General features: G+C 39.0%; 1 protein-coding gene across 6 annotated transcripts in view; it reads right to left on the minus strand.

Annotated features, from left to right (window-relative positions):
- CACNB2 (calcium voltage-gated channel auxiliary subunit beta 2) overlaps positions 1–14,807 on the minus strand; it is a 349,621-nt gene that overhangs the window by 118,099 nt on the left and 216,715 nt on the right. For all 6 annotated transcript variants that reach the window (XM_006093714.3, XM_023758070.1, XM_006093718.3 and 3 more), the window contains exon 3: positions 1,365–1,484. In XM_006093714.3, the coding sequence (XP_006093776.1) occupies positions 1,365–1,484 (120 nt within the window). The remainder of the gene's footprint in view (positions 1–1,364; positions 1,485–14,807) is intronic.

Here is a 14,807-nt window from a genome sequence, read left to right on the forward strand (position 1 = left end):
TTTAAAATGATTACCTTTGGTAGAGCAGATGACCTGATAGCAACTGGGCCACACCTGGCTTCATCAGCTCCCTGCTCCTCTGGGTGGTCTTGCAGTCAAGACTATATCACACCTGGCGATGACTTCCCTGCCCGCTGAGGTGAGAACACTGTAGTGATGTATGGAAACTGCTTCTCAAGAGTCATGGCCTCCTGGCAGTTCCTCTGTAAACTGTGATGGCAGCTGTGCTAGAGGTCATGAATATTACATAAGGGCTGTCCATGCTTTCAAACCAGAATCTCCAAGCCATGATTCCCATAGCAACACACCAAGATTTTACTCATCTCAGAGATGCAGCAGCCAGTATAAGTATTCTAATGTTACCCTCGATTTGTTAGCAAGATCAACACAGTACTTATTTTTCAAAGCAGTAATTCTTTTCAAAAGAAAACCAACAACTGTGTTCAGACATGTTCACTTAAAAGTTACGGAGTATCACACACAGCAAGGTACCTTAAAACTGAACAACAACCTAGGGATGGGGAACGTCCGACCCGAGGGCCATATAAGGCCCAAGAAATCATTTGGTGTGGCCCTGCCAAGGCATTACGGGTGAGTTCATTAAATGTTTGACCAAATATAGCAGGCTAATTTTTAAGCTAATAATTTTTTATGGCCCGCAAGTGATGTTATAAATATCCAAATGGCCCTTGGCAGAAAAACAGTTCCCCACCCCTGATTTAGAAATGACTATATGGGAAAAAGAATTTAATTCACGACAATTAGTCAAATCTAATAGGGTCTCATCTAAATTCTGTACTTATATATTTCATATCTGATTTCCAGTTCCCCTTCCACATACATATATATGCATTTTATTATTATAGGATAGAAGAAACATTTTCAAATAATAAAATCCTTTGTTAGTTTATTTTTGAAAAACGCAATGTGAACCATTTTTTTAAATATAAGAAAATAATATTATAAAGCACCTATGGAGTAAAATTTGGGGGAAAGACTATTCAAATAAATACCAAAATAAACATCAACTTGAATAAAGTTTGTTTTTCTGAACAGAGAAAGGGTCTGCTGGAAAAATAAGGTAAAATCATTTTAATATTAGATACTGTTTTCTTTTCTCCTGGTATAATCAGGAATCCTTTTGTGTGTCTAAATAAACCATATACCACGGACACACGTTGCTTGAATTATAAAATAACATGGAACGCAAGACCACTCATATATCACACTTCCCTTTTCTACTAGGGAAAGAAAATAACCTCACTTTTTGTACCTCTCTTAAACCAAACACACTTCCACAGGTGGTCCACCACGGGCCCAGCACACTGGCGGAGAAAGAGCGTGGCAGGGAGAAATGATTGTACCTTTGCCTTTTCCAACTGGGCCTGGGCCTGCCGCTCTGCTTCTCTGCGCACCGCCTCCCGGTCTTCCTCCAAAGACACATCTGAATCGGATGGACGGCTGGTGTAGGAGTCTGCCGAACCCTGGAAAGGGAAATTTACATTTTAAAACAGATTCCATCTATGACGTTTGCGTTGGGAATGTTTCATTGACACTACAGTGAGCTTCCTAGATTGTGCCCCAAGTTCCTGAAAAGAGGAGAAAATAATCCACCTCGTGGCAAACCATCTAGAAAAATCATGCTCTGGTTTGCAGACCATTCACGAGGGTAGCTGTGCCTACCAAGTTACCATTCCTTCCCCAGCTTTATGTTCCCATTCATGTCCTTTCTGGAAGACAGAACAAGTCCCTTTACACCGGCTCCGTGGTGCAGTGCAGAGCTGAAGGGCGCAGATGGGTTTCAAGGATAGCTTCAAGAACAATCTGCACGTAAGGCAAGTAGTTACACCCAGGAAGAAGGCACTGCTAATAAAAAACATACCCGAAAGGTAAAGGAGTTATAAACCTCAACTCTCCAAAACCTCACTACTGTGAGCTGACTCCACTTGAATCTTAAGCATCCTTTTGCACCTTTTTATTCACCTGATACCTCCTCTGACAAAACTGTAAGACAACAGCAGTCGGCTCCACGCAATCTTTAAGCAACACATTTTTTTTCCAATACCTTTAAATAGATATTAACAAAACCTGTCTGCAGAAAACACCTGCCCGGGATTTATCTCCTCTGGCAAAGAAACCATGACACAGGAAAAGGAGCTCAGAAAATGACAGGACTTTCCCTGGCTCCCGCTCTTGCAATCAGGATCCTATTACTGAATAAAGGAGCCCGTGCCAGCACTCACTCCAATAACAGCAAAAGCAAAGGCGAAATAACGTCTCCCCACACGCCAGCCCCGGAGCTTACACAGATATCCGAGTTCTTCAGCCTTCCTCCCTTGGCTCTTTTCAGAAGCCTGATCCAGGTGGCCTTCATTAGCCAGACAGCGCCTTTCCCATCCGCAGCTGCAGCCCCGGGCACGGATCCTCAGCGCGCGCGGAGCCCTGCGGAGCAGCCTCCGCGCCTTCCCCAGCCATGCTCCGGCCAAGCCCCTCTTCTCGGTCCCTTTCTGCCTCCGGGGCTTGCACTCCCTACCCCGGGGGACTCCAATCCGAGGGGATTCTTATCCTCCCATTCCAGAGGGGGAAACGAACACTGGAACGCTCTAGGTTGCTTTAAAAATAAAGAGCACCTCAAGTGCGTTCAAAGACAGGCACCAACTCGTTCTGAAACTTAATGTATCTTCCTACCCTGCAGAGTCTCTTCCTGCTCATAGATTGCTAAAGGAAATTGGTTGCAAGAGAACCTTAAAAAAAAACACCAAAGCACCTAGTGCAAAACGTATGCAGTGACATTTGCAAGTGCAAAGTTCAAGCCTTATCTTCAGAGATCTGGAGGGGGAGGCGGAGGACGCACGCACCGCACTGGGCATGCTCCATAGGTAGCCTTTTCAGGCGGATGCTCACATCACGCACACTGTTAGTCTGTGTCAAATTGCCATTTGCATCCGAAGTGTAAACAGCTGGAAAGGGTTTTGGTTCTATAGTAACCGGCACAAGGTCTGTTTGTCATGTTTATGTTTCAGATAAAACATTCTCTCAAAAAGACAGCATGTAATCTTTTCATGTAAGGATCCATTTCCATTAACCTGCTTACAGAAAGTCTATCCTATGCCACAAGGCAATGCATAGACCATATTATGTACATTATTGGACAGCAAAAATCAAATAATGCTCAGGAACTGTCATAGCATACTGCTCGTGCTTGCCTGTGACTTCCCAAGCAAGATGCAAGAGAGAAATTTTCACATTTAATTAGGGCAGGAGAGGAATCACAGCTCCAAGCCATGAGCTTCACTGAGCTCAAAATGACTTTGAAATGCTTCTCCCACTGAGAAACTGCCGCTTGAAATAAAGTCACTGGAATACATAACTGTGTGAATTGTTATCACAATAATTATGAAGAAGATTCAAAGCTCGGTTGGTTTATTAGCTTGAGTTAGGAGTCATGAAACAATTTAGTCCAAATTCGTCTTATGAATAAGACAATTGAGATTTGAGAAGGAAATGTATTTAAGTTTTTAATATCCTATAGTAGTGGAATTACATTTTTAAAGTTTATTTATAAACTTTATTTATAAACTGTTTTCAGGTTTCTTAAAGTAAACAAAATTCTATCATTGCCTTCTAAGCTGCATTTTTGTTTGAGTGTGGTAAGGGAGTTACTTTGTAAAGTTTTATGTAAATGAAAGAAAACCACTCTTAAGAATTTCTCCCTTTTCCTCCCTTCCTTTCTTCTTTCATCCTTTCAACTCTGGGCCAAGACCAGTTTTCATGACATCAATGTTAGGAAATATAGAATATGAGTTTTAGAACAAAATAGATTGAATGCACCTTAATTGCGGTATAATTACATAAATTGATATTAAAAAGATTACATTGTTAGCAAGTGAATGTAAAATGCATGGAGGATACAAAGTTCATTCCAATTTTTTTGTTTAAATAAAATTCTCAAGGGACATATGAGTCTTTCTACACAGACACACATGCTTAGGGGCTCCCCCATCTTCCCAGAACATTCCCTACAGCAGGGGTAGCACAGTAGAAAATTACCAAGAAGCACAATTATGCCACATAAAGGGCCTCAGTCCCCACTGTCACTGTGCTGGCTGGCATTTTAGACCCAATCACTCTGCCAAAAGCTCAGGTCACACCTCCTGGAGGACACACAATTCTGTCATAAAGAAACCCATAATGACAGGAAGAGGATTAACACACACACAATGTATGTGATCTCTCCCTTTTAAACAAAATAAGATTTTAAAAGTCCTTTGCTAATAATCAGAGGTAGCTTTTAATTGCACAGTCATTTTGAGACCTGTTTCCAAGCTTACATTGTTTAAAACAAAACCCTACATTGACGTTGGCAATTATCTTTTGAATATTTGAGACACTATATTAACCTTTAATGATTTTACAATATGAAATATGACCATGAACTGTAGCTTATTAGTGGGGCGTATAGGAGCCACATTATTTTCACACCTTGTACCTGTAATAGTATATACTTTAAAAATACTTTTTCATTATAGAAGTTACATATCCCATAGTAAAAAGAGGAAGACACAAATGAGGTCACCTTATATATCCTCTCACCAAAGAGAGCCACTATTAAATAGTAGCGTGGGTGGCCTCCAGAGTTCCTGCAATTTTGAAAGTCACCCTCCCAACATGTGCATTACAATTCATCTCCTTCCTTCTGGGAGTGTGGCTACGTGCAGTTAAAAGTGATATATCTAATTAAGCTTTGCCTTTGGTACCATATGGACTTTCTGGGTCATTCTGCCTCAAGTTGTCTTTAGTCAAGAACAGCTGGCAGTCATTTCCATTAACTCCAGAACAGGTTTATTACAAGATGTACTCTTGATCTCTCACGTTCCTACTGGCCTTTTGTGGTATTTGTCCTTAACAGGTACATCACACGTTCAGCTACCCACGTTTCCTTTTCTGCATCTTGATGTTCTTATTCCTCATTGTACGGTCCCAAAATACAACTAACACCTAATGTCTACCAATAATTCATTCAGAATCTTCTATTTTTATCCTCAGAACTCTCACTCCAAATACGTGTTCTTTGCTTTTAGGAAATTTTATTTTAATGGGATTAAATTGTACTTTTAGCTACTCTTCAACTTCTGTTTCTTCCCTCTAAACACTTTTATGTCAAGTATTGGCACAAAAATTATCACCTTTTCCCTTAAGCATTTTTGTTTTGGTATTTAGAACTTGCTTTTTTGATGTTGTACTCTTCTGTTTAACAGTCATATATTTCCAGCATCAGTTATCTTCAGTGTTCTCTTGTTTTATCTTTTAAAGCCAAAAGGATGAGAGTCATACACCTATTCAGGAGGGATATTTTTGATCCCAAATTGTTCATCTATTTCTGTGCAAAATTTTCATATGAAGTCTAAAGCAAAGCTCTTGGGCAAAATCAATTTCTAATAGTATCCTAAGGTCACCAAATTCTAGACAAAGCTATATTCAACCAAACTATGTCAGGCTTCAAACGACCTTCTCATGTAGAGGATTATGTTAAATCAATGGCATATCTGACTTGTTTCTTCCTGACCTGCCATAGGATAGACAGACTTCCACTGCCATTGTGGTCCGGCCCACATTTTTAAAGGAAAGCATTATGGGATAGACTTCTGAGTACAAGGCATGAGGGGAAAGGGTCTGTCTCTTGTATTGTCTGCTTGTGTTGGCTGGGGGTGATAATTCCTTCATTTTTCCTACTGTCATCTCTTCCCACAGTTGAAAATAATTAACTTTATTTTTTTCTGTGCAGAGATCTGGGTCTCTCTAAGAAAATGAATTGCTCTTCATGCTTTGTTGGTTTCTTCAGTAACAAAACTATGCACTTTTAGGTTGTATGAGTTCCCTGTAAATGTTGGAGATTAAACCCTTATCAGAGATAACATTGGCAAATATGTTCTCCCATGCAATGGGCTTTCTTGTTGTTTTGTTGATGGTTTCTTTTGCTGTGCAGAAGCTTTTTATTTTGATGTAGTCCCATTTGTTTATTTTCTCTTTAGTTTCCATTGTCCTAGTAGCTGTATAAACAATCCAATAAAAAAAATAGGCAAAGGACCTAAATAGACACTTTTCAAAAGAGGACATACAGAAGGCCAAGAGACATATGAAAACATGCTCAAAGTCACTAATCATCCGAGAGATGCAAATCAAAACAACAATGAGGTACCATCTCACACCTGTCAGAATGGCTATCAACAACAAATCAACAAATGACAGGTGCTGGCAAGGATGCGGAGAAAAAGGAACCCTTGTGCACTGCTGGTGGGAATGCAGACTGGTGCAGCCACTGTGGAAAACAGTATGGAATTTCCTCAAAAAACTAAAAATGGAACTCCCATTTGACCCAGTGATCCCACTTCTAGGAATATATCCCAAGAAACTAGAAACACCAATCAGAAAGGATATATGCACCCATATGTTCATAGCAGCACAATTTACCATAGCTAAGATCTGGAAACAACCTAAGTGCCCATCAGCAGATGAATGGATTAGAAAATGGTGGTACATCTACACAATGGAATACTACGCTGCTGTAAAAAGGAAGGAACTCCTACTATTTGCAACAGCATGGATGGAGCTGGAGAGCATTATGCTAAGTGAAATAAGTCAGTCAGAGAAAGATAAATATCACATGATATCACTCATTTGTGGAATGTAATGAACAACATAAACTGATGAACAAAAACAGATCCAGAGACAGAGAAGCATTGATCAGACTGTCAAACCTCAGAGGGAAGGCAGGGGAGGGTGGGGGTAAAGGGGAGAGATCAACCAAAGGACTTGTATGCATGCATATAAGCCTAACCAATGGACACAGACACTAGGGGGGTGAGGGCATGAGCGGGGGGGGGGTGTGCTTGGGGGGGGCGATGGGGGAATAAGGACACATATGTAATACCTTAATCAATAAAGAAAAAACCCATGCACTTTTCACTGATAATGAGCATTTCTGACACTAAAAATTGAAGAAAAACAAAGTGTTCCTGACACTACATGATGTAGGCTATTGAGACGAAACACATTTTCATTGCTTCTGTATACTTCAATTTGCAATTGTCACATCATTTCTGCTCAAATACATCTAGTAATGAAATCTCAAATGTGACGGGCCTACCTTTTGGCTTAATGTCAAAAATATTAACAGAAGTAAAGGTAATCTATGTAAGTTCATCCCTGTGTGGTACTTTAATGATTGTGTAAAAGCTAAAATGATAGCTTCTATTTTCTCAAGAGCATTGGAAAATTTATAAACTTTGTGTGGTTATAGTAGGTATTGACATTAAATTGTACTGAAAAATAAACCCCAAAACCAAAACCACGCATTTAGAACTATAAGTGCTGTAACTTTAGGTAAGTGCTGGGAATATGATTGTGAGAAGGAATAAAGCTTTCTTTCCATCGTGGAGCTTGATATTCTAGTGAAAGAGACTAATTTTTTAAAAAAGTTATCAAAAAAATTATAATGAGAAAAAATAAAACAGGCTGAGATAAAATTATGGTGGTGGGAAGACTCTAGTTTAATTAGGATGATATGACACTAGGAGGTGATATTTAACCCAAAGAATAAAGAAAAAAATAGCCCTGGAATATTTTGAGAAAAGAGATGTCTAGGCAGAGAGAACAGCATATGCTAAGGCCCCGGACAAGGAAAGCTTAGTGGTTTGAAAAAGTGAAAAGAAGTCAGTATAGGTAACATGGTACTTTTCAGGAGTATTTAAGATCTCTCCCCCACCCCTCTCCTCTCTTTCTCATCCTACAGATAGATACACATTCAAGCACACCTAGAATTGGGAATCCTTTTTGTTTATAGAGCATCACTTCACAGAAAAACTACTTACACATATTTTATTTTCTTAATTAGAAGTGGTATTTAAATTGCCAGTAAATTCCACTTTATTGAAACAATCACGTCTTCTGAGATTTACACAAAGTTCTTTGTTTTCCTTTTAAATACAGTACTATCTCTTAAAAGCTAAAGTCAGTAAATTTTTGAGATTATTCTATATTATGCTAATAATGAGGGCAATCAATTTATTTCTATTAGACTATGTATATGAATAATAATAATTGCTAATTTTTAGTGAATGCATACACTATGCTAATGTGTTGATTCAGAAGCATTAAATAATTAATCTAATTATCTCCATTTTTACTCATTAAAAAACCCAGGCATAGAGAAGTTAAGATTTCTGACTAAGGTTATAAAACTAATAATCAATGGAGGTTGGGGCACTCTGAATTCAAGTTCCACGCATATATCACTTCTTAAAAATAAAAGCTAGAACATATCTCTAGCTGCAACTGATATTTCTATTAATCAAAAACATCTCTGTCTTTCAGGGACACTTATAACCATTTCTAATGGTCATAAATGTCATGATGAAATATCTTTGCTAAATTTGGCGCTCTCTCTCTTTCTCTCTCTCTCTCTCTCTCTTTCTCTCTCTCTCTCTCTCTCTCTCTCTCTCTCTCTCAAATTTATCTTCCCAAAAGGCAGTGAAGGTACAATGAGGGTTCAATGAAACAGATAATTTGTCAATGTAATGCTGTTTTGTGGAAAGAAGGATTCAAAGAGTTGGCTGCTACCCTGAAATTTTCCTCACTTCAAAGTAGCTCAAAATTGTAAAGCATTCTCTTCATTATTTATCTACAATGGAAAGTACATAAGTAGAACAAGAAGACAATGGAAGTCAAGAAACTGGCTATTTAAATGTTTCTCTCTTCCCTGAAAATGAACATAACTTGGCAAGCTGGCCTTCAGTAGCCTCTTTGGCAGCTGATGTTGCCTGAAGCTGGCTGGAGTTCAAGCGTCTCCCGAGTAACCTTTCAGTTCAACAGGAACAGTTGCTAGTGTGCAGCACAGAAGCTGAAGGTATGAAAGAGTGCAAATGGTAGGTCTAAAGTGAAGGTATGATGGCTATTTATATTTTGTATAAGAGCCTCTGTACAATATTTGCAAAATTTGACCAAAAAAATCTTTCTCCCCACCCCCATATTTTTATTGACATTTAGAGAGAAGGAGGGAGAGGAAGAGAGAAAGAGAAACATCAATATGAGAGCAGAACTTCGATCAGCTCCTCCTGCACTTCCACTATCAGGGACCGAGTCCACAACTGGGGCACGTACCCTGATCAGGAATCACACCAGAGGCCTCTTGGTGCACAGGATGGTGCCCAACCTACTGAGCCACACCAGCCAGGTAAAAAAAGAACCATTTTGGAAAAGTTAAAATTAGATAGCCAATTTTAATGTTATTTTAAGTTTGGATTTCAAGCATAGGGTAAATAATTGTCCTTCCTAATTACAATACAGTATTGTGTGTGTGTGTGTGTGTGGGGGGGGGGGTTAGGCCTTTCAAAAATATTTATGGATGGTGATAGATGACAAGAATTTTTCATTCTAATATCATTTCTTACAAAAAACTTCACCTTTCAGTCATGAGAATGGGAATGAGCAAGCAAGAAGCAGAAAAATAGTGCCTGGGAGAGGTGGACTTTCTCAAAATATCGCTAACACATTAAATGAGAGAAAAGGAATGAATGAATCATATGTAAGAAATTTTTGGTATAGGAATTCATGGTGGGTATAGAAACTCTGCATGGACATCACTACCATTAGTCTTTCTACTGAATCATTCCAATCAGCATACGTACAGGTAGTATTTCCCTTTGCCCAAGAAAACTGTCCTTAACTCCATTTCCTTGACAGCTCCTATCCTATTTCTTTGTTATTCTTTGCAGAAAAAAATGGCTCAAATTTGGAAGTTGCCTCTACTCACTCCAATTTTTCTCTTCCAATTCTCTCTTAGACCTACTCTCTTCCATCACTCCACCAAAACTATTCAAGGTCATCAATGATATGTGGCTAAATCCAGTAGTCAATTCTCAGTGCTCATCTTAACTTAACCCTCAGTAGCATTTAGCATGGCTATTTGATATTATTCCCCGTTCTTTATTCACTTTCTCAACTTGCCTTCCAAGAAATCTCTCTCTCTCTCCTTCTACCTGTTGCTCTTTCTCTTACCTGTTGGCTGCCCCTTCTAAGTCTCCTCTTCCACTCATTTGCTACACCCTCCACTCATATTATACAACCTCCTTCTTTCAGCTCTACCCTCACTGGTCTCCTTGATGTTCCCCACAGGTACCAGGAATGTTCTCTCCTTAGATTTTCACAGGCCTGCCTATCATCTCCTTCAAGTCTACTCAAAGATCACCTTCTCAAAGAGGCTTTCTGGGGCCATCCTGTTTAAAACTGTAACCCTACTGCTCTCCCCAGTATCTCTAATCTCACCTACTCTGTCCTACTTTTAAAAAATAGTGCTTTTACTTTCTAACATTTATTGTCTAGTGTCTATCTCTCTCCCATGGAATATAACATCCATGAGGGGCAAAGATTGTGTTTTGTGTTGTTCACTCATTCATCCCAGTGCCTAGAACAGTGCCTGGCACGGAATACGTGCTCTGTGAACATTTGCTGAATGAAAGAATAAGGGTTACTAGAGAGAGCCTATTCTCCTTCACGTCCTACATCTTGAAGCTCTTCCACTATACGAGGTCCTTTTTAGCATTCTTAAACATTTCTAAGTTTTCCTCAACATTCTTATGCCTCTTCCAAAAACAACAACAACAATAACAACAACAAAAGCATCAACAGTAATCTGACTGACCCACAGTGAGTGGCCAATAAATATTTTCTATAGTGAGTAAAAGAACCAAGCAAAGACTTCAGCCTGAAGATATAATATTTGATGTTTTATAATAAACCTAAATAAATACCAAATTCGTTAACTTAGTGTAAATGTCAACTATAGGTCTGTTGGTTAAATAAACCTGTTCCATAACAAGCAAACCACTCACACAAAAAAAGTAATTACATTGAAAGTTTATAGAGCATCCATCTTCCAAGGAATTTAAGAGACATTTTATATTTTGAAAAATATGATTAATGCTTATGTTCTAGGAAGCTTCTTTTCCCATTAACTCCACTTCTTCCTTCCAGGGACTCCAAGTTCCAATCCTAAAGCTGCTAATGACTCATTGTGTAGCCAGAGGCCAGTCGTGTTAGTTTTCCCCAGGCTAACCCCCACAGAATGAGTATGCTAATCAAAGCTACTAGAAGGAATATTCTTGAAAATGTTCTTGCATATGGTTCAAAATTGTAAGCATGACATACTATATGACTATTTAGTACTGACTGCCACTTCTCATGCAGTACCCTGTTTCTATGGGGATAGAACTTAAATTCACAGCAGAAAACGTGACCATACATACTTCTAGTAAGACAGAATGTTTAAAAAAAAATCCAGCCAGCAAGGAGGAAGATATTTTTCCTGGCAATTTTGAGTAGCATATTTAAAGGAATGCAACTGACTAACTGAAGAAATACAAAATCTGGGACAACTTAGTGGGCTCTCTACCACTAAATAAAGGTTACATCAAAAGATGGCATGGCCAGCTGTGAGCCTTTCCTTGCGTGGCAGAACAATCAAATAGCAAATCTTGGCCTTTCAGGGCGAATTCTGCCAGGTGGCAATGAACAGTCAATCCACAGACATTTAAGGATAGTAATCACATGCATCCTCCAAGGGACCACACAGTTGTGAAAAGGGATATGATGTCAGTCCTTAAAGATCTGACCTCTAAAACTTTCTTTGCGCATACAGAAGTTATGCTAACGGATAAGAAAACCTATAAGAGGTCTGTTATAGTAATAAGTTTAGTTAGTATAAGATAATATAATCAAATTTCATTTTTTTATTAGAGTGAATTTTAAACTTTACTTAGAAGAGAAACTTAATTTGTGTGTGTGTGTGTGTGTGTGTGTGTGAGACCCTGATAAGTAACTTGTAACGCCCTGCATGTTAACTCCTGACAAACAACTCCCTGCGTGTACACTCCTGATAAGTACCTTGTAAGCCCCTGCGTGTGTATCCTGATAAGCCCAGAAGGCCACCGGAGCACACTGATATGAGACACTGAAGAAGCCCACCCATGGGGCATAAAAGAAGGACTCTCACAACAGCAGTCAGACACCTGTCTGACCTCCACAGACAAGGCGTTCTCCTTCCCCCTGCAAACTGCCGTTCCTGCTCTGCCTCTGAGCCCAGACTGTTAAGAGGCCTCTCTTCGAGTCAAGAGACCGAGCTCCTGGCCGCGGAGTATTTTGACGACCTCCGTGTGTCTCTGTCAGCGAGTGTCTCTGGGTGGCCTGCCAAGGACTGAAACTCATCAGCTCTCTGGTAAATAAACCTGTGTGATTTCTTGCATTGTTTATCTCCTGTGTCTTCTCTCTTCTTAGTTTTTGGTTAAGCTCGGCCATATTAATTAATAGTAAGTACCCTTTGACGTCTGTATTGGTATATCCAAATGAGGCGCTCTGGGTCACCTGTGCATATGTTCCCATAGATAATTGGAACAAGGTCAATAGATATAGACAGAGGTTATGAATTTAAAAATTCACAAACTACTCAACTAGTCACAAACATCTAGAAGAGGTGTTCAGCCTCTAAATTAAACACAATCCCATTTCCTCATTAAATTAGCCCTATTTTTAGCAAAGTACCAATTCACAATGTTGTGAGGAGGCATGAAAACTGATGCTTTCCCATCTTGGTGGTTTTTTGACTTTCATACAATCCTTTGGGAAAACAATGTTCTTTTTATTTGTAACTAGATATGTAGACTAACACATATCTAGACTAATGATTTCACTTCTGGGACATAGCTTACAATTCTTAAATTATGGTCCATACACTTAATAAATTATACAAACCTTAATAATAGTTATAAGGCCAAAGAGCAAGTAGACATATTTATAATGATTATATTTGATAAAAAATATTTAAGAGCCTGAATCACTTCTAAAAATACATATACTTATGTAGGTAAAAATACTGAGAGTACACAAAAATGACAGAAGAAATAGGGTTGGATTGTTGTTGTTGTTTTTTAATTTTCTGTAATGTTATCATTTTTATGAATAGAAGTAAATTTTAATTTTATTACAATTTAAATGTCCAGCAAAATACCCTGGAAATATTTTCGGTGTAGCAAAAATATAGGGTTTTCAGAGATATATTTTCTCTAATTGGTTGACTTAACCTTGGTAGTTTGTTTGCATGTGGGGAAGGAAACAAGCTCTGGATCTCCTGAAAGACCCTTTATGCACATTGAAAAAATGTTGCATTATATCAGATAGGATACAAGAATTAAAAGAAAAGTACTTAGACATGAAATGCTAATATTTTCAAGTACTGCATTACTCTATAGAAAATGTATTAAGATAATTATTTTAAACATCCATGGAAACATGAGGCTTTTCTCATATGACTTTAAATACTTTTTTTTGGTACCAGGTTAAATACTTAAGCAGGCCAAATGAGTCTGTAATTTGGTGGTAAATTGTTAATATTCTGCTTTAAGAGGTTCACCTTCCAGAAAGATATGACTTTGGCTCAGAGAGATTTTATATTAAAAATAGGCTACACGATCAGGGATTTGGCTGGAAAGCGCCAGTGGTATGGAGCATTTAATAATAAAGCACTGAAAAGTACCCTACTGACCTAAAACAGTTAATGCATCCCGTTAAGCAGCTAACCTGCCTTCAGGGGTGATTTAAGAACGATAGAGACAATCTGGTTCACAGTAATCTATGTTAAGAAGTAGGCTGCACATTTTAGAATGTTTCGCTGGAAATATAACCAAACTATTGGTTATATTAATAAAAATATTGATATCAGCAAATCCAGATAATGTTCAGAACATTTAACAAAACATGGGACATAGACACTTGGTAAAAAGCATTTCATACAATATTTCCTATTTCAGAAATAAGAATTTTTATTGCAAATATTTAATACATAGTATCATCGACTGAATATGGCACGATGTGTTGAATATTTGCAATAAAAATATTTACTTCTGTATCCCCAACATTCACATGTTGAAACCTAAATGCCCAATGTGATGATATTTGGAGGTGAGGCCTTTGGGAAGTGATTAGGTCTTGGGGTGGAGCTCTCATGAGTCAGATTAATGTTCTTCTTAAAGAGACTCCAGAGAGTTTTCTAGGCCTCCTTTTCCCATGTGAGGACACAGAGAAAAGGCGGTGAGCTGGCCATCTATGAACCAGACAGCAGGCTCTCATCAGACACTGAATCTCCCAGGGTCTTGATCATGGACTTCCTAGTTCTGGAACTGTTAGAAATAAATGTCTGTTGTTTATAAGCCATTCAATCTCTGGTGCTTTATTACAGCAGTCCAAATGACTAAGAGACATGCTATTTTAAGTTTAAAAGTATATTGAACTTCAAGGATGGCAAAACTTTCATTAAGCAGGGCAAAACAGCTTGGCAATTTGGTAAAGATTAGAAAAGGCCTACTACTGACCACTGCCTGGTACCCTTTCTCTATGGCTTGGTGGCTACTGTTTCATGTGTTGGTACAGCATGCATAACTCTCTATATAAAACCCTTATATGCAAATAGACCGAACGGCAGAACAACCGAACTGAACAGTCGCTATGATGTACACTTACCACTAGGGGGCGCGAGTGGACATGGTGGGCATTGGCTGCAGCGGGATGTGGAGCAGGTGAGCGAAGCGGGGGTGCCAAGACAAGGTTGGGGTTCCGGGTCACTGTCATTGGGGCAAAGCCTCCTGGTGGTTTACTGAAAATTTCTTTGCTCCTTGTGCTCTGTGGTCCCCATCCGGTGCTCGCACCCTGCTGCTGGCACCCGCCCCCGCTCACACCCCCTGCTGGCGCCAGAACCCGCT

The sequence above is a fragment of the Myotis lucifugus genome, unplaced genomic scaffold, assembly GCF_000147115.1.
Source record: "Myotis lucifugus unplaced genomic scaffold, Myoluc2.0 scaffold_121, whole genome shotgun sequence".
Lineage (NCBI taxonomy): Eukaryota > Metazoa > Chordata > Mammalia > Chiroptera > Vespertilionidae > Myotis > Myotis lucifugus.